Here is a 21,288-nt window from a genome sequence, read left to right on the forward strand (position 1 = left end):
GCAATAAAGAAACATCTAACCAAAACAACATCAACATATCTGCCCAAGTGAACACTGCATCAACCTTACCTATTATCTCCTTACCAAGATGTGGGTCATCACAACACTCACTCAGGTTTTCATTTTACCACCCAAATGATCTATATGTTAACTTGCACATGTCCCTACCTCTGTCAAGCAAATAACTAGGAGGTCTTTTCCTTACCTGCGTGCCTACAGGTGGTTCTGCATGCCGGTGTTGTAGAGATCCAGAGTGCGGCACGGCCTGCACAGGTCTGCTGAGATGGCTACAGCGGCAGCCTGGGGCTAACTGGATTACCAGGCCCGACCTGAAGGTCAAGACACAGCTCCTGGAGTGTGAGCTACTGAGATTATCAGCTGAGATACGTACACGTCAGGTCATCAAACCTGTAACTAGGGCTGGGTGGGATGACGGTATATACCTTGCGATGGTAGACATGTAGGCTATCTACAGGTAGAGATTTGGCCACATCGTTTATGCACCGTCTCAAAAAGGAAGGATGTCTATTTGTTTTCAATTTCCTTTTTACTGAGAATTAAGAGATGCTTTTTCTTTTTCAAAACATGTCCCTTTACTGTACGACAGCCCATGCACAATATGCCTGGTTTACTGGTGGCAACCTTGTCATAGATTTGTTCCCTATTATCTCCTATCCCAGCCTCGTTACAGTTTTAACCCCAGCAGGTGACGCAGGACCACTTGCAGACTAGCCCGCAATGTGCTATAAGAAGTCAACCTTTTGAACTCAATAACAGTCAGCAGGATGTGCAAAGGACGATATTCACTTGTTAGCTTAGCTCAAATACTGGTAGACAATGCAAAGTATTAGACTGTCAGAATAAATATTTTTCAACGTCACTAAACAGTTCTGTGTGCTTGCTGGGACTTGCTCATTTACATTTGCATTTTTTTTTTGCAATAGGTCAACAAAACAGAACTTCTCTGATTATGAGTAGATGCAAGCAGTTTCCTTCCTCCCAAGTATGTATTTGAAAAATGACATAAGGTCCAAAAAATATAGATCGCAACATAACATGGTAAATAAAAAAGCCCCAGCAAGCACTCAGGAGCGTTAAGTGATTTTGTACAGTTTATCTTCTGACTGTCAGCGGAGGCAGGCTAATACTTCCCATTGACTACCAGTATTTTAGCTAAGCTAACTAGCAATGAGGGACCTTTGCACATCTCCTTCAAAAAGTGAAATGAATAGTTTCTGTCGCCCTGTCTTGAAACCCAGGTTGATTGTAAATGCTGAACTATTCCTTTAATGCTGTAGGAACATAGCCTGGAAATCCAGACCTGCCGCTGGCAAATATAGATTTGCTCAGCCTGTTGGTCTGGACACGATCCATTGGAGCTCATTAACTATGTCCGAAAATTCGTACCTACCAATCAAATCGTTCTATCTGATATGGGCGGGCCAGAGCCCTATGTACTAGATCTAGATGTGGGTCTGGATTTCCAGGCTAGTAGGAATGTGAATTTGTAAGGAATTTATTTTTAAAGAGCAAGTAAACAGTAGACCTGGTGGAGGGGGAGAAATTGAGTTAAATATGGAAAAAAGGATTGGATGAGGAGAAGGAGGACAGGAAACATGGCATGATGCCCACAAGTGATTAGCCAGGACCCATGACTGCCCCCGTTAACTGAGGTACCGGTAAACAAGACATGGCATATTTGTTGTGTCATATACTGTACATATATAAAAGATGTTTGCTTTAATGAACAAGTTAATGGGGATCCTAACAAGCAACCTGTACAGTATGAGTCATCAGTCATAGTAAATTGTATGTGCAGACAGGCAGGTAATCAGAAAGCCACAGAAGGTTATTAAAACAGTCAACGCATGCAGTGAGGCCTGTTGCTGCGGAACTTCAGAACAATTTATGGTGCTCAGGAGGCAGCGGGCAGATCCCATTATAAGCTCAGCAGGGGATAAGCTGGGAAAAACAGGTTAGTGACACAGACCCTGGGCCGGAATACGGCAGCAACATAGTGGCCTCAATCCTAATTGAACATCTGGATAAGACACGGGACGGGGGCAGTCCAGCCAAAGACCCTGGGGAGAGAAGGAGAGTGAAGAACAGGGGATGCAAACTGAACAACCGTCTCTCATGATGGGGAAAACATCGCTTCTGACACTATACATGTTTTGGTTCAGTGTGTTCAGGGTATACAATTGTTGTAAAAGAGATTGAAAAGAACAATGTCCCGAGAGAATTGATGAAAAAGAAATCGGGTGCAGATTTAAATGCGTCTCGGATGACCTGTGATGGGAGCTTATCCTGATTACCTGTGACATGAAGACATGCAGTCAGCTGATGTAACTAACTCACTCTCACTCCTGCATTGACATCATGTGCAGACATTAGCTTTCAAACACACACACACACACACACACACACACACACACACACACACACACACACACACACACACACACACACACACACACACACACACACACACACACACACACACACATTCTTTCATACTTTACATTAACTGTGTTTATTGGTGTAAAGGGGACTTTATTTACATAGCAGTAATAGGATAGTGTAATAATACTCCATTACGAGTCCTGCATAAAAGAAGTACAGAAGCCTTAAAGTAAAAACTGTCTTTGTCCAAAATTGGTCACTTTGAGACTTAATATTTCATAACTTGTATTACTGGGTGACGCTTCGACCAGTTGTTGTCTGGTTGAGGTGTCTAGCTTGAATGACTTCAACTGCTATTTTGTATTGTATGGACATGCATCAAGTGTAATGATATCTTTTTAATAAATGATCAATCTGCAAGGGCAGAAAGTAACTTCAGTGGTAAATGTGTAAAGGTAGGAACAATATTTATTTCTTTAATATATTATGTTAACGGTAATGAGAGGCATTCAACGGAAACACTAACAAGTACAATAACCTCCAAATTGTATCTTTGCATAGGGGATTGTAAGTGTACTTCATTTCTCCATCTGTGTATACGCACACTTACACAGACATGTCCTTTTATTTTTACCTCCTAATTGTCTTTAGTGTATCATCATTGTGTGTTTATCATACTGAAAATGGTGAACTGTTATAAAGATTTAGTTTTTCTCATTCTAGGCAACGATTCCCTCTTGTGGCCACAAGAGCAATCCACTCCTTGAGCTTGATGTTCACAGAAGGTTAACAGGAGTATAGCTACGAGAACACAAAGCCAAAAATAAGAAATACAAAAAAAAATACTTGTGTTGATTTTTATTGTGAAATCTTTAACGTACTCTACACAGGAGTGCACAGGCTTAACAGAACATGCCCTGCATGCATCAACATGGTCGTAATAATAATCTACTGCTGTTGTTACAGAAAAACCTGGACAGAAACAAAATGTACAAAACTACAAATAAAAAAGTAGGGTAAAAAAAGGAAAAAAACACACATTTTTAAAAGACTTTCCCTCATGCTATTGGTAGAAAAAAAAAGTCTCCCCAAATAGTCACAGAAAGAAGGCACAATGAAAGGCGTGAGACTATAGGCACAATTTAGGCTACAAACCTAAAGTAAAGGTTAACGATTGCAGCACTAAACTAGTGGCTTCAAACACACACGGATAGATTGTGTGGAGGCTCAACGTAACACAATGAGACAGAGACAGATGTCTCGTAAACGCTCGAGCTAACTTTCCAGAAGAGCGGAGAAGATAATGAATTCATCTGGGAGCGCAGGAGTGGGAAAAGGGAAAAGAGAAAAAGTGATGAGAAAGATAGCAGGAAGAGAATGGGGGGGGTCAGAGAGGAAGTCTACTCTGGCTCATCCCACCGAGCAGAGCAGAGAACAGGAAGACTTGAAAAGGAGGAGTGGACTTCTGGGTCCCAATCTAGGTCAAGAGGTGCAACGCCAGCGCTGCCCCTCCCTTCTACCCCCCCCCCCCCCCCCCCACCTCGCTCCTCCCTTTCCAGAGAAATACTGGAGAGGAAACGCTGAGAGCAGAGCCCACCGTCCTCCCCACCACCACCAAGCTCTCTCTCTCTCTCTCTCTCTCTCTCTCTCTCATTCCCCCTTTTCTCCTAACTCCCCACTAGCATTTTTAATACCTCTTTTTTCTGCATTTCTACCCAACTCCCCCCTCCCTCCTCGAGCCTGACACTACTAAACCCACAGCATGTGGGCTTAATGGAAACCAGACCCTGAGCCGGTCCTCTCTCTAGCCTGCAGGCTTCTTCTCCCTTGTACACTTCATTAGCTTTGACTCTATTTAGCTTAGCATGAAAAAACAAATGAAAAAGGAAGAAGAGATACAGAGAGAGGTACAGATCCTGCTGCTGGGGGTTTTTACTCTTTGAGTGTCGAGTTGTGACGTATGGAATTTGTAGAAAAAGGACAAAAGCTTTAGTTCTTCTCGTTAAACGTGAATAAATTCCCCTGCCAACTCCTGTATTTCATCTCAACCCTTGGCACCGGTCGTACATCAAATACGTCTCTCTGCTGGGATTGTGTTTTTTAGTGGTGCAGGCTGAACAGTTATCATGGCTGTGGTGGGAGGGGGAGGCTGGAGCCCGTGTGTCTGTGTGCAAAAAACTCTATGTGCCTTTGTTTGGGAAAGTGGTCTCCATGTCTTGTGTGGTGTGTGTGTGTGTGTGTGTGTGTGTGTGTGTGTGTGTGTGTGTGTGTGTGTGTGTGTGTGTGTGTGTGTGTGTGTGTGTGTGTGTGTGTGTGTGTGTGTGTGTGTGTGTGTGTGTGTGTGACATAATGGGCTCAGTGGAAGACGGCAATCACACGGCCGTCATGACATTCCTGTGCTGGTCGGATGCTAGTGTCTGTGTGTATTAGTGGGCATGGTAGGGATCTGCTTTTGCGTACACGAACATATCGGCAGTGACGCAACGTCATTAAAAAAACCCACCAATCATCGGAATCAAAAGTGCAAACTAACTGTTTTAAACAAAGAAAAGTTGTCAAGATTGGTTGAGGCACCACAGTCAAACAAATGGAAGACTTGCTCATATAAATGCATGTTATTTGTAAGTGTGTGTGTGTGTGTGTGTGTGTGTGTGTGTGTGTGTGTGTGTGTGTGTGTGTGTGTGTGTGTGTGTGTGTGTGTGTGTGCATGTACAGTATGTTTGCTACTGTAGAATGTATGTGCATTATCGACTTTGTCTGCATTTATACTACATAATAAATCCCTCCTCTGTGCAACTAGAATGAATAGAAATGGACATTCATAGTATGTGGTGTTTCTCCTGCAGTACACATTTAGTGGCTGACACATTATTTCCTTTATGTTGTGATGGGATAAATGTAAAGAAATAAAAGAAAAAGAAATTCAGACATTTTGAAGGCACAGGAGGAAAAAAACATTAAGGCCAGCAGAGGGGGAAACGCACACTGTATAGCTCCACAGGGACCCACTTATTCCACTTTTGCATTATTTCACACCAACAATAAAAAGAAAAAGTTCTCAGGACGAACTGGGGGGGGGGTTTGGTGGGGGGGGGGTGGGGGCAGAGAAACTGAGTGCCTCATCCTCTTGCTTTTTCTCAGATGTTACTACTGAGTCGAAGCCGGGCACCACTTTAAAAAAGAAATTGAACATGTGGACGCCCGACGACTGTATCGGACTGATGACGAAACACCCATTCTGTCTCTTCTAACTCTGAGGCCCTCAAACCCAGTCCTGCAGCGAGCGCTTGCAGTGCACCAGGGCCCTCGGCGGCTCTTTGTTCTGCAGAGTCCTGAGGATGGCGTAGATGAGGACCAGGATGCACAGGATGAGAACCAGGGGCACGATCACCATGATCAGCGTCATGACTTTGGAGTCGTTGTCGGCCACCGTCACCACCACGTTCACCTCTTTGTCCTCCCCATCCTTGGAGGTCTGGTCCTCCTCTGGCTCTGCGTCTTCTCCTGCTCCCGCGTCCGGCTCCGTGTGCCCGTCCCTGGCCCGGTCTGACGGCTCGACGGGGCCCTTCTCTGTGGGGGTGTCCGGGTCGGGCTTTGGCTCGGGGGCTCGCGCGCAGCCCATGAAATCCTTCAGAATGGAGCGAGGGTAGCCTTTGTCCGCTTCCGTCTTGTGGTTGTTAAACCTCCAGTAGTTGCTGCCTTTGTAGAAATAGGTGTAAGCTGCATGAGAGAGAGAGAGAGAGAGAGAGAGAGAGATAAAGAGAGATTTAGTTTAAAGGTGCACTGTGCAGTTTCAGAGAAAAGGGGAGATGTTTACAAAACATATTTACTCTACAAGTAATTCTTGGTATTGAATAATTCTATCATCATCATCATCATCATCATCATCAATCAATCATCAATAGCATCTCCCTCCCCAAAAAGAAACATCAAGCTCAGCACAGCAGTCAGTAGGACATTCATTGGCCCATGCAGTTGGTCCATATGATTGTGCAACTTTGATTTATAAATACTAACTCCCTTGCACTATCGTCTTAAAAAGGTAAATCCAAGTTCAATTCTTATGCAAACAACTGAGGAATGCTTCTTAAGGGACCTGTTTAGCCTTAGCCACTCTCCCCCAACAGTTCAACTTTTTGCACAAATTGCCTTTTGCAGGGCTGGGGCTGATAAGTATGAAACCAGACTATACATAGAATGATTTCATTCCAAACTACAGGAAAGCAGTCAATCGATTAAATGTGTTGCTGACATGTGCAAAGACTTTAACGCAAAAAAAGAAAGAAAATGAACCGCATACACATACAATCTTCTTGGTTCCTGGGTGTTAACGTTCTATATAGTGGAAACCGAGCTCGCAGGGACATTAGCAGGGTGTGGGTGGGGAAGAGATCGAACGGCTACAGAATACATTTAGAGCAGCTATTGCCGCAAATCTAATTTCCAAAAGGAAGGACGGGCCAACCCTCAAACCAGAACTCTCATTCCTCCCTTCTCTCTCTCTCTCTCTCTCTCTCTCTCTCATCCCCTCACCCTCCTTCTCTCTGCTTGCTCACGCCTCAAAATGTTATTTTTCTCCCCCCTCCTTCTCTTACACACCCCATTTCATCCCCCCTGACCTTTCCATTCTTACTCTCCTCACTCATGCTGTTCTGCCACTTTCAACACTGTATGTGCAGCTTTTGGGTGTCTGTTGTGATTCTAACGCAAACACAAGCTTCTCTGAACTTGCCATCCCACTGTAGGCTTTTATTTAGCTTAGTTTAAAGGCAGCGTTTTACCCCCGTCGTCACTGAGGAAGGCTCCTTTGGGTGAGTCAGGGATCCTGCCCCATCGGCTGATTGGCTTGGGGAAGTCGCGGTCCGTAGTCCGCGTCTCCTCACTGTAGCGCCAGTATCTAAACACACACACAAAGGCGAGGACATTCACATACAGCGCAGATATAGAGAAAAAAATATATTTATTTAGATGTGTTCAAATCTCATCATGCATATCTGTGCGTGTCTGCAATCTTCCCTACCTGTCTCCCGAGAAGAAGTATGTGTATCCGTTGGGCTCCCACCAGATTGCCGTGTCAATCTTGTGCGCAGGAACTCCTTGTCCGTAGTCGTGCAAGGGCTGCGGGTATCCGGGCACCACGTCGGCCTCCCGGAACACCCAGTATCTATCGTCTGCAGAGACAAAGGGAAATGTGTTCATCTAAAGAGATAGCAACACCTGCGCTCCACACTTCCTTCAGGTAATGCCTGGTACACCCCGGCAAAGAGAGGGGGAAAAGAAAAAGAATATTCTTATCTTGGAAATTGCCTATCACCCCCCCTGTCCCACCCACACACATTCTCAGCCTGACTGATGTCATTTTTGCAATTAGAAAAAGATAACATTTGCACTCAGAGGATCTAGCGAGCGATTTCTAAAGAAGTGGCATCCCTTTTTTCTCTTATTTTCATAGTTTAACTGTTCTTCCTCCTGACTGATCGCTGGTGTTTTTCTACAAGATTGTATCAGCATGTAGTTGGCCCTTTGCTAAAAAAGAATCAGCTTTTTGTTTTGTTTTTGTTTTTCTGTTATTTTTAGGAGTGCGTAGGATGGAAAAATGTGAAAGACGGTGACCTGTAAATCAAGCGCTATGTTTATTCATGCTTCCCACCAATAAAAACAGTTGGAAGAGAAAAACAAAACGAGGGAAAGGGTAACGGAGACAAATAAAAAAGTGATTGCCAGAACACATGGGCGTACAGTATGTCATCGGGTATTACTCGCTCCAGGAGAAAGAAATAGAAAGGACAGGCGAGGTAGGAAGGGCTGGCATGACACTTATTTTCCGATATTTCCTAACGTGGGTGCCCATTTCTTCTCCAACCCTAACCTTTGGGCACACTTCAGCCACTTTCCACCTCCACTGCCACGGCTGTGTTGCTACCAGGGGCCAAACTGTATTAGCTGATCTTGTGCATAAGAACTTCTGCAAATAAGTGTTTAATACTGCAGTAGTTAAAGAATTTTGGATTTATATGGCCAACATTTCTGCAGGTTTGGATTCATATTCTGAACTATCACACAACTTGTGCAGCCTTGTGTTGGGACCTAAGAGGAAAAACCATTGACATCAACATTTAGGAATCCTATGTGGATGGTAATCAAAGTAAATATGTGATCCAAAGCTCAGAAAATCCTGAAAATGCATGACAAATCACCACACAGCCTGACAGTAAAAATGAAAGCTCTGCAGCTGTTGACATCTGGAGCCAGTGCACTGCAGAGAAGGCTGATGCAATCCTCCACCTCTCTCATGAGGCATTCTGGCGCTCAGCTGAAGCCCAGTCATAACTGGGCCGGTTTCACTCGCCAACTCAACGCAGGCCTCCCCCAATAAACTCAACGACACACACACAGACACACACACACAATCTGTGATGCAGCTTTACACACATGCACAGACAATCACAACGGTATAGTCTATATCTGTAGCCATATATTGTTAGAAAGTTCGAACAGTAAAAAGTTTAGCTTGAGGACCTTTTACTTTCTTTCTTTTTTTGGCTTCAACTGTTTTAAATATTTGTGTGCGAGTGTGCCGGCCAGATACACAGAGTTATAGCCGTGTTGAATTATTACCATATCCTCATAAATCCCGGTGTGGGGGGAAAAAAAGCATGCTGAGTTTGCACGGTTTGCTTTCAATCTGACCAATTCAAATCAAAGCCCGGGTCAGCCTCCATATTGTCTTTATTCATAGAACAAGCTCTTAAACAGCTCCACGTTGTCTTCAGCTTTGCCTGGGGAAAGGCTGGTTCAAAAATTGTTTTGGAAACTGAGCGGCCAGTTGTTGTGCCCCTCAAGGCGAGGCGCTAAAACAGAGTCTATTCAGGATGTGCTGGGCTCTTTCTGTGTTAGCGAAGACAGCTTTGATTTACTTCCACGTACCTTTGAAGAAGACAAATTTGCCATCGTGGCGCTCGTAGGCTGCGTCGATGTCACTGGGCAGGCCGATCCAGAAGACAGATATCGGCATGGGATAGTTATCCAAGACCCGGTTCCTCCGCACGCGCCAGAACCAGCGACCCTAGACAAGCCAACAAAATAATGACGTTTCATCAAAATTAGGTCAGGGAATCATAGACAGAGCTTTTCAATTTAATATTCCCCGGCCCGCTCAAATTCTTTTCAGATTTCTGCAACACTGAAGTTTTATAGCAGCATCATACACTTTTTGTCCATCACAACCACCTAACACTCTTTTAGAAATCTATTTAGAATCCATGTTCCAAAGGGACACTTAGGAGAGTTTACTTCTTATTAAACTCACACAATCTGGAAGGCATTGGGAGGACGTTTTTGGAGACAACGTTCCAATACCCATACGTTCTGCAATTTAGTATGTTAGAAAAAAGATTTAGGATGTCCCAATTCTTGTGGTCAGATTAAGTATGCTTAAAAATACCCGGATGTCTCCTACATCCGGCAGAGATTTTAGTGTTGAAAACAGCATGCTGTTTGGGCGATTCTGACCCACAATCGGAAGGGACCTTAACCGATCTTAAGTGAAGCTGGCGAATTTCAGACCTAGTGTCGATCCCATATGTGACCATTGACCAATGCAAGCAAGCACCAGCTAACCCCTCAAATATGTTTAGGTCCTGTCGAAAACATAATAATTTTTGTTAAAAAGTTCAAATTAACTCCATATTACTAATTTGGAGACTATTTGTGTAGGTGTCATTTCTTTTATACTTTTATTTAATCGCATTTCACTTGTGATTCCTGAAAAACTAGTGTTTGTTGAATAGTGCCGTGTTACTGTTGGAGGGATGGGGTTCTGTTGTAGCAAAAGTGTGGGGGGGTTGTGTTAACTATAACTATAACTGCATTGCATTCAGCGATTGCTATGATATTATCTACAGTATATACCAGTAAGAAAACGGAGCAAATTAAAATAAGGTCAGGGGGCTGTAAAAACAACATTGCCAATGCCTTTAGAGGTTACAGTGGTCCAATCCGCTCCTGAGCTGCACACTGTGTCTCACCTTGAATACAAACATCTCCCCCCTCAGCATGGTCACCGTGTCAAAGTCTCCGTCGCAGATATCAGGGGGCTGGTCACCTGGGAGCTTGGGGGTTCGTGGAGGTGTGGGGGGCCTGGGAGGAGGAGGAGGGGGAGGAGGAAGGGGTTCCTCTCTGATGCGTGGTGTGACAGGCTCTGGATCAGGCTGCGGCTGTGTGGGGGCCAGGGTGGGTTGAACCGGGGGTGAGGCCAGGGTGGGCCGGGGGTCAGGCCTGGCTGGAGGGCCCTGTGGGCCGCTGTCGTCTGTGGGGTCGGGGGCTCCGGGCTGAGGGTCGGTGGGAGACGCAGAGGGGGGATCATGTTCCGGTGGAGAAGAAGGGGAGGAGGGGGGCTCGTCTTTGGGTTCCTGGTCAGGGGGAGAGGTGGGTGGAGCGTCAGAGGCCAGAGGACGTCCTGGGAGAAAAAATGATCAGTCCGGTTCAGTACTTTGTTTTGCCGCAGGGGGAAATTTGATTAACAGCACAGCAGTGGTACAAACACAAACACAACATAAAAAAGGACAAAACAACCTGACACAATACAACCAAGAAAAGAAAACGTCACTGTTGGTTAAGAAAAAAATTATTTCATTAGTGCTGTGAAAGAAAACGCCACCAACAGTCAGATCTAAAGTTCCAAAAAACTAATTCCATCTGCAATTAAAGGTGGAAATAGTGATTTTTGCTTGTTGACAAAATCACCAAAATCAGTGTACATCTCCTCACAATCCGCTTCTTGTCTGTACTGTGTGTGTGCTGAAAAAAAAGTCCAGTGTTAATGCACAGCCCAGGCTTCTTTAAACTGGATTTAAACAAAGAGTATGTAAACAAAGAGGGCCCAGCGTAGCTAGCAACATGACCGTTTACAGAGCCTAGTCTGTGTACTAACACTTTTTTCAAGATTGTTCAGCGCACACACAGTCCAGACAGGTAGCGGATCATGAGGAGATATATTATTCACTGAATTGGACAAAGAGTGATTTTGACAACAAGCATTCTCCAGAATCGCTGACTCTACCTTTAAATGTATTCCTCCAGCCTGTGTGTGTGGCATTAGACATCAGTTATTGTATACCCTCCTCCCTTGGCCTAACAATATCCTCTCCATCTCTCCCTCACACAAAGGTAATGTAATTTTCCATTCTGTGCAGCAGCTATACGCTCTCCTGATTGACTCTGGCTGCGCTGCTGCTCTTTAGGAAAAAAAAAATCAGCCCCGCTGGTTGCTAGGTGGAGAAAACACACAGATATATACAGCCAGTTAAGTAATAAGTACTGACAGATGATGGAAGATTGATTCACACTGAGACAAAAATATTGCTAGGAATATATGAAGGCTGATGTTGGCCAGTGACTCTGAGATTCAGCATCTGCAGCACTTGAACCTGCGATATAAACATTGATGGTAACCAAGTCGTCTTTCCAGTATTACAGGCACCATGACGTTATGTCACACATACTGGACTCTTACAGTATACTGTATTTTACAGCCTTGAAAAGCTCACACACTGACGAAAGACCCATTAGTTTGTTATTTCCATCACAGCTGCAGTCCAGCTGCCCAGAGTAGGACTGTGTTTATTAAGGGGACCACCTTGCAAACATAAAGCCCCTGTACATTGGCAGGCAGTTTGTGGCTGAAAAAGCAGTCTTATCGTTCATGTCCAATGACCCCTCTCTTTAAAGCTCTGCTTTGGTCTCCATTGTCTCTCGAGGGAAATATCTGTCTCTCAAGCTGCTAACTGCTCCTCTATTTCCACCAGCTAGCTTTGTCTGTCTGTCTGTTTTTGGGGGCTGAACAGATGGGGTTTTAGAGCTTTTTAGCTGCAAACAGGTGGCCGCTATCATGGCTGCAAAAAAAAAATGTTTGAGGAAGGAATATGAGAAATGGGAAAGAACGGGGGCATGGGGCACTGCAGAGTTGACAATAAGTGCTCACACGTCACATAATTACACAGTGTCATTTGGTCCATCGTTAATATAGGCCTAAAAACATTGATCTTTACTTGACTTTAAAGTAAACTAATACATTTTGGTTCAATCTTTATCTTTATAAAATCATTTTGGTTTAATCTTTGTATCCTATTTAAATGTATTGTTTTTAAGTTTTTGATGCATATAATATAACATACACAGTAAGAATTATTTAAACTCTGCTTTCTTTTCCAATCTTTTTTTTTGCACAATCATTAGATAATTAGATCTGTTCAATAAAGTAAAGTACAGTATCATTTCAGACTAAACACATTTACATTACAGTATTTGCAGCATAGAACCCCCTAAAGATTTTTCACATCTAGTTGGCCAACACTCAACTTGGTTCTGATATTAGGTGTATTAATTGGCCAGGCTCATTTGGGTATGGACAGATAGCTTAGCTATTGGGTTTACTCTGCAAACTAAAACCAAAGACATTCTCCAAATCTGAAGCAGATTTTGTATCTGTTGATCTGTGACACCAGGGATGAGAAATAGGAACCGTGTGGGACAGCCTTTCTTTCTTTTGCACTTTGAATCTATGTCTGCAGTTTTATAACCACCAAGATGAATGAATGTTTGAGCCTGTAATTACTGCTCTTATGACAGGGTCCCAGCAGAAGCACACTACCATATAAATATATATACATTTCACTTTACTATACACATGAGCTCTATCTTTAACCAACACACACACACACACACACACACACACACACACACACACACACACACACACACACACACACACACACACACACACACACACACACACACACACACACACACACACACACACACTCACAGATGTCATCTGTCTATTAACAATGCCATCCATTCACACGGGGAAAGCATGAGAACATCCTAACGGCATTCATGATAATCTGTTTGGAGCTAGGTCTCAATGGCGACGCGTGTTTCACAACAGCAATGAGCGTTGCCCAAAGTGCACAAAGCTCCTTCACAAGGCTTTCCATCTTCCTTTGACAAGGCTCCAGATGTGACACGAGAGTGTGTTATAACCGCAAAACACAGTAGACATTCTGCACACTTCAACATCACACTGTGGCTTAGGTTGGGGATACATTCTTAATCATTGAAGACAAAGCTGAGTGATTGACATGAGCTTCATATCATCTGTGTGGAAAATACAGACATCATCACTACACCATCTTCAGGGTTAGGGATAGTTAGCCGTAGCCTAACCGTTAGCCGTAGCCAAACCGTTAGCCGTAGCCAAACAGACAAGAACAGGTGTGTCGGTGCAGTGTGTGTGTGTGCTTCGCTTACCGTACACGTACTGTATTCCCTTGATGTCGTCCTCATGCAGGGTGAAGTTGTGTGTGTGAATCCACTGGTAGAATGGAGCCATTATGGCACTGGGGTTATCTGAGTGCTCCAGACCCAGAGCATGACCCAGCTCATGGACCGCCACCAGGAAGAGGTCTACGCCTGCCAGACAGAAACACCATAGGGATTTAGGTTTACATCATAGCATTGTGTTTAACATAACGTGCTACAAAAGGAACTTCACTACAACAAAAATAATGCCATAAGTTGTCATTTTTAAGTAGGTAATGGAGTTGTTATTTTAAAGTAGATAATGGACTACTACTTCTCAAAATCAATCACCCAACTGAAAACTGAAAACGTAGGCCTTGAACTCACTGTGTGCGATCACACACCCACAGCTCTTGATACTTATTAGATTAAATAGCACAGATATGAAAGGTGCATTCACGGTAGTGCCATGTACAATTTGCTTTGTGTCTGTGTGATCTTTGGCAGGGTTCAACATAACCCATGTGCCGCTGGCCCGGGCCCCAAGCTTAAAAAAACACTATAATGAAATGAAGCTAATACACGATTCTGCAAAGCTAATCAGCTGGTTAGGTTGTTTTCAAGTATGGCATGACAGTAAGCTAATGACTAAATCAAATGATAAGTTATTGATGTGCATCAGCTAATTTCCCTCTCAAGGAGAGGACTAATTGATTAACCACTAACCTTGTGGGTTTTGGTTGTCCAGGGTCCAGGGCTCGTCAGCATCAAAGTGCGTATCCCCACCTATTCCTGGTCCGGGGTAGTAGGCGTGGGCCAGCGACCCCCCCTCCCCATCAAACAGTGACATATCGCCGTGGAACCCGGAGGCAAACAACAACAGGATGTCAGCGAGCTCTGCCTTGCTGCTGTTGAAGCTGATGCTGGCTTCGGCGGGTAACTCCTTGAAGGTGAGCGGCGTGACCCGGCTCCACACGTCAAAGGCCTTGCTGATGGCTTCACGCACCAGATCCTCACCCAGCGTGGAGGGGATCTGCTGGTTCATTATACTGGGGACAGAAGGAGGGGGGGGGAGGCACATATGAGTTGATTTGTTCTGCTTAAAGGTAGAGTCAGTGTCCAAATCAGTGAATATCTTCTCACGATCCACTGGGCGCTGGGCCCCCTTTGTTTACACACCATTTGGTTACATACTGGTTCATTTGGTTACATACTAGTTCATTTGGTTACATACTAGTTTCCAAAGCCTAGGCTGTGTATTAACACCGGATCGCAGCACGCACACACAATACGGACAGGAAGCAGATCTTGAGGAGATATTCACTGATTTTTACAAAAAGCGATTTTGTCAACAAGCGTTCTCCAGAATCGCTGACTCCACCTTTATTAGTCATCTTATTTTCTTTTTACATGTCAGTGTTACTGACCTGTAGGTGATGTGGTCTTTGTCCCATTGTTGTCCTGTGAGAGCGTAGCGTTTCTTCCTTGAGCCTTCGTCCATCTCCGACGCTTTCCTGTCTGGTAGGCCACAGCGGGGTCGACGCATGGCCCTAGGCGCGCGCACACGCACACACACACACACACACACACACACACACACACACACCACATTGCAAAGTATAAAAAAGGAGCTGCAGGATTTCCTCATTACAAAATGCAGCTGTACAGGTTGTGACCTTTATAATGTTTGCTGTAGCTTTTGTGGCTCCTCATAAATATTTTTTTCTCAGTCAGGATTCAAACAGTGTAGCATGCAGTATTTCACACTTCATTTAACCCATTTTCCAACACTGATTTCAAACACCTGAAACTGTGAAGAGGATTGAATCACAAAGAAAAAATGACATTAGTCACAATAAATGACTATTTAGACAGTTTGGGAAATACACTTAGAGAGAAGATCTGTGTTTCTGTTTTAAAAACTTTAAGCAAACCAGATATTAGGTGTAAATGAATGAGGTGTAGTCCGTTTGTTTTGTTCTTTCAACCTTGACACAGAGCCAGGGTAATTGTTATCCACTGTTTCCGGTCTATTTGATAAGCTTTATGTTAGCGAACAAACATGTGAGAGTGGTATCAAACTCTTCTACTAAACTCTTAAGCCCTGGCAAGAAGGTGCATTTCCCAAACTGTTCCTTTTAAGACCTCGGTTATGTTTCCATAACCCTTACAAACAGAACACACTGAGAACAAAGGCCTAATGCAGTGAATCAAGGTCCCATGTAAGGTTGAGGCTTGAGGATAAGACATCATTTAAAATAAATAAATAAAATAATTAACTATAATAGCCTGACCCACCCTCATTAGTCAAGACTTGATGAAAATTAAACTAATTCAAACCATATCGCCATAAAAAGCTATTAAGAGCTGGCACTGTTTCAGCAGCCACTGCTAATATACGAGCGCGTTCATTGAGGATATATGATTGTGTGATGGGGAACAGCCAGAAACAAATTGCTTCAGGATGCTTGTGTTATGTTGCGGTCGTTTTTTTTTTTTTTTTTTTTTTAACACCGGTGTTCAGTAATGCTTGCACGCCTGTGACACAACACATCCTACAAAATAAAACCACCGCTACAAAAAGGGATGGTAGAGCTTACGTGACAGTGGCGGGGTCCATCTCGCCGGTCACCTCCAGGCCGTAGAAACGCTGCATGTCTCCGATGGCCTTGGACAGAATCTGAGCCGACTGCATGGTGGACATCTGCCGGCTGGCCTGGGACAGGTAGCCAAACTTGCGAAGCCATGACTGCAGGAGGAGGAGAAGAAAAGAAAACGTGCTTAAAACCTGTGTGTGTCTGCTCTCGTCATGTTATATCAGTGAACAAGTCACCATCTAACGACTGGAGAGAGCATCTGAGGAGTTAACAGAGAAAAAGAAAAAGTAAGAGATAGAAACCAGATGGCTTCTATTAACGCTACGACATTCCTGCTCTCTTTCTTTCTCTCTTTCTATCTCTCTCTCTCTCTCATTCCTTCTCTTCACTGACCGGCCGAGATGAGGAGAAGGGGAGGAAGAACTGGAAACAGTAAACAATGCGAAGAAGACAGTAATAAGATTGTACATCTCTTACTGTAGTAAAGAAGATAAAGACAGCTCAGCTTGTTGTGTACTTGAAACGATGGTAAACGAAGGATCTGGCTCACGGTGTAGCCACACACACACACACACACGTTACATTTTCCCCTTTCCTTTGTTTGTTGTTTGGCACTGACGGTGAAGTTGAGCGTGTAGAGCCACGTAGCCCAGCTTAAAAACAACAACAGCACACACAGGGCCCTCTCCTCCTCTCACACAGATGCATCATGGGACTCATACCTTTCATGCGTATAAAGGGCCAGGGGGGCAGACTCATCATGCGTGCACACAGACTCAGAGAAAGAGCTCATTTCTGCATAGCATGACAAGTCTCAACCTATGTAAACGTAAGAGTGACGCTTGTTCACCTAAGTGCCTGTAGCATACTAAGCATAGTAGTGTATAGTATAAACATGCTGCTGTATAAATAAGTCAGTGAATGATAGACAACATAGTATCTAATCACATGTTAATGTATCCACGTGAACAAACACTGAGTGTCTTATAAAGCATTCATTAACCGGTTTATACACACATGTACAAAATACTCACGGGCAGGTTTTAACAACGGTTTAGGACCGATACGTGTTCAAAAAGGCATGCAGACATGTCGAGCTCCAAAGTTCACTCTTCACCTGGAAAAACAGCAGTTTGACAACATGAGAAAAGTCTTCATATGGAGGTCAACTTAGTGGATTCCTTCTGAAGTTTCATGAGGGTGAAGATCAAGTATTCATATCGCTGTAAACTATCATTTAGCCATGATCACACAACTGTATACTGTAGCTGTTTGATTTTTTTTTAAATTGTAGATTGCTCGTTGTCTACGTTCGTATATTCAGTTGTGAATGCTTTGTAGAAGTCACTCTTAAAAATGTATTGACTGACACAACTTAAGTCCCTATAGATAGATAGATAGATAGATAGATAGATAGATAGATAGATAGATAGATAGATAGATAGATAGATAGATAGATAGATAGATAGATAGATAGATGGATAGATGGATAGATGGATAGATGGATAGATGGATAGATGGATAGATGGATAGATAGATAGATAGATAGATAGATACAATGCCTTGCAAAAGTATTCATACCCCTTCATATTTTCGACATTTAGCCACGTTATAACCACACACGTACATTTATTTTATTGTGATTTTATGTGATACACCAACACACAGTGGTGCATCATTGTGAAGTGGAATGAAAATGGAACATGGTTTTACATTTTTTTTATAAATAAAAAACTGAAAAGTGTGGCGTGCAAAATTATTCAGCCCCCTGAGCGCTTTGTAGAACCACCTATCGCTGCAATTCAGTCAGAGACTGTACCACCTTCACCACCTTTAAAAAGACTCTCAAAGAGTGGTTAGTAGCAAGCCAGACCTGTTCTCACGCATAACTTTGTTTTTTTTTAACTTTCTTTTCTAACCGCCTATACTGATTGGGTGTCAGTGTAAAACTGTATTTTAGCTAGTTGTGAATTAACTGTGTAAAATTGTTTCATGTAGTTGTATATTGATGTATTGTATTATGACTTGCCTTAGGACTACGGATGCGAATTAGCATTTATGCTAACTCCGGCATATTTACATTGATGCTTTGCTGACATGTTGATTAATATGCACTGTCCTAATCAAATAAAACTAATTTAAAAAAAAAATTACAACTGCAAATCTATTTGGGGTATGTCTCTACCAGCTTTGCCCATCTACAGACTGACATTTTTGCCCATTCTTCTTTAAAAAATAGTTTGAGCTTCAGATTTAGCATCAGATTGGATGGAGAGTGTCTGTGAACAGCAATTTTCAAGTCTTTCCAGAGATTCTCAATTGTATTGAGGTCTGGACTTTGACTGGACCATTCTAACACATGACTATGCGTTGATCTAAAACCATTCCATAGTAGATCTGGCTGTATTGTTAGGCTAGTTGTCCCTCTGGAAGGTGAACCTCTGCCCCAGTCTCAAGTCTTTTGCAGACTCTAACAGGTTTTCTGCCCTGTATTTGGCTCCATCCATCTTCCCATCAACTCTAAACAGCTTCCCTCTTCCCTGCTGAAGAAAAGCTTCCCCGTAGCATGATGCTGCCACCATCATGTTTCAAGGTAGGGATGGTGTGTTGGGTGAAGTGTTAGTTTTCTGCCACACATTGCATTTTGCATTCAGGCCAAAAACGTCAAGTTTGGTCTCATCTGAATATGCTGTGTCCCCCGCATGGCTTGTGGCAAGTGTTGGAGGAAGGTGCTCTGGTCAGGTGAGACCAAGTTTTTGGCCTTAACGCAAAGTGCAATGTGTAGCAGAAAACTAACACTGCACATCACCCTGAACACACCATCCCCACCGTGAAACATGGTGGTGGCAGCATCATGCTGTTGGGGTCCTGTTCTTCAGCAGGTACAGGGAAGCTGCTTAGAGTTGATGGGAAGAAGGATCGAGCCAAATACAGGACAGAAAAACCTGTTAGAGTCTGCAAAAGACTTGAGACTGGGTGTAGGTTCACCTTCCAGAAGGTTAAATACCCTAAACATACAGCCATATCTACTATGGAATGGTTCAAATCAAAGCATAGTCATGTGTTAGAATGGCCCAGTCAAAGTCCAGACCTCAATACAATTGAGAATATCTGGAAAGACTTGAAAATTGCTGTTGACAGATGCTCTCCATCCAATCTGATGCTGAATCTGAAGCTTGAGCTATTTTGCAAAGAAGAATGGGCAAAAATGTCAGTCTGTAGATGGGTAAAGCTGGCGGAGACATACCCCAATAGACTTGCAGCTGTTATTGCAGCGATAGGTGGTTCTACAACGTATTGACTCAGGGGGCTGAATACTTATGCACGCCACACTTTTCAGTTTTTTATTTCTAAAAAAAATGTAAAACCATGTTCCATTTTCATTCCACTTCACAATGATGCACCACTGTGTGTTGGTCTATCACATGAAATCCCAATAAAATAAATGTACGTGTGTGGTTATAACGTGGCTAAATGTCGAAAATATGAAGGGGTATGAATACTTTTGCAAGGCACTGTAGATAGATAGATAGATAGATAGATAGATAGATAGATAGATAGATAGATAGATAGATCTTCCATGTGTGCAACACATGCTGCAGTGTTGTTATGTGAAAAAGGGTCAAAGGGTCAAGTGATGATCCCTGCAGTGCAACAACAACAGCCCACCCAAAACTTTGATGTTTCAGCTAAAACTAAAGTGAAGATTTAAACTTAGTAGTCTCATGATGAATGAGATAATTCTACAATACATTTGCTTCCCTGGATTTCCACAGACATTGTCCTGTAGCAATGTTATGACAACAACGGTACATTCTTAAACCTATTAACCAATATCAAGAATGTGGTTGACCCACACAGACATTCATTATAACTGTGTGTACCTCAGCACTGAAAGCTTCCTCCTCCGGGACTCCTGGCCCCGTGCTGCACAGGATCAGGGACACCAAGGAGGACACTGCGATGATGAGCGGAGACCAGGGCTGTCTGGATGCCATCTTCCCCACGGTGCTGTGACTGTGGTCCCCAGCTGGGGAGTGCGGGACAAAGTGCTGCGGGGTTTATACGCTTCTTCTCCTCTTCTTAGCCAACATGTAAACCCAACGCTCCCTAACAAGAGATCTATCTGCTCATTTTTTTGGAGTTGACAAAGCAGAAAACCTCGAACGAATCACTCCAAAGTAGACTATATTATACAAATAAAGGTGCGTTTTAGAAACCTCTCAGGGGGGAACAAATATAAATCAAGACTACTAATCCATTCCCGGTGGCAAGCAGTCCGATGTGAGCTGGTCCAGCAGCCTCATGGCTCATCCAAGTGTTCGCACACAGCAGTCTTTCATGCACTCAGCTAACACTGTATAGCCAGCGGGCAAACGAACTAGACCTTGCCCCCTTTCCCGACGTCTACAATGGCTGATCAGCAGCTGCAACAAGTCCCCCTCCTCCAGTGTCTGCAAACACAAGCGTCCGGGCCCAGTGGATCGCGCGAGGAGAGTGTCCCTGAAGTTGCGCAGTTTCTTTACTTGATACAAAACATTGGACGCTACAAAATAAAACGATCAGAACTCAAGTGAAAGGCTATCACATTTCACCTGTAGCCTACTGTTGACCTCTTCGGCTTGACCGGAAACGCCTTGTACAAATATGTGTGATTATCGACAAACAGCTGGGGTCTGATAAAGATTTCTAATGTTTTCAGATGGAGACGACGAGGCACTCCTCTCCCCCTATCCCAGCCAGACCCAGACCCACATCACATGGCCAGGGGAAGCGCGCCCCCTGCTGTTTCTAGAGGGAACTACAAGCAAAAATATCCTCAGTTTATTTCTCGCACTGTAGTACCCCATCAAAAAAATAATACTTGAGTTTTCGGAATGCTTTGAGCCCAATAAGTTTAATGCATTTTTCGCTAAATAAAATGGTATGGAAAAAGCTCTTTAGATATGCAATCCAACTTCAGCCTCTAAAACCATTAATCCATCAA

The 21,288-nt window shown here is 43.6% G+C and overlaps 1 protein-coding gene across 1 annotated transcript; it reads right to left on the reverse strand.

The window, feature by feature from the left end:
* Nucleotides 1-3,246: 3,246 nt before the first annotated feature.
* Nucleotides 3,247-20,985, reverse strand: mmp15a (matrix metallopeptidase 15a). Its single transcript, XM_080028111.1, has 10 exons — nt 20,186-20,985; nt 16,305-16,453; nt 15,132-15,254; nt 14,431-14,753; nt 13,714-13,875; nt 10,431-10,861; nt 9,331-9,469; nt 7,424-7,574; nt 7,185-7,300; nt 3,247-6,123 (listed from the first exon to the last, which is right to left on the reverse strand). Exons 1-10 carry the CDS (start codon nt 20,297-20,299, stop codon nt 5,666-5,668), a joined length of 2,166 nt encoding a protein of 721 aa, XP_079884237.1. The 5' UTR covers nt 20,300-20,985; the 3' UTR covers nt 3,247-5,665.
* Between the last annotated feature and the right edge of the window lie 303 nt (nt 20,986-21,288).

The sequence above is a fragment of the Ammodytes marinus genome (assembly GCF_949987685.1).
Source record: "Ammodytes marinus genome assembly, chromosome: 5".
In the NCBI taxonomy this organism is placed as follows: domain Eukaryota; kingdom Metazoa; phylum Chordata; class Actinopteri; order Uranoscopiformes; family Ammodytidae; genus Ammodytes; species Ammodytes marinus.

Coding starts and splice junctions, on each gene's coding strand:
- mmp15a (XM_080028111.1), bottom strand. CDS start 20,299: ATGGCATCCAGACAGCCCTGGTCTCCGCTCATCATCGCAGTGTCCTCC. Junction 15,255..16,304: donor ATGGACCCCGCCACTGTCAC/GTAAGCTCTACC, acceptor GCGCGCGCCTAG/GGCCATGCGTCGACCCCGCT. Junction 9,470..10,430: donor GGGAGATGTTTGTATTCAAG/GTGAGACACAGT, acceptor TGGCTTGTCTAG/GGTCGCTGGTTCTGGCGCGT.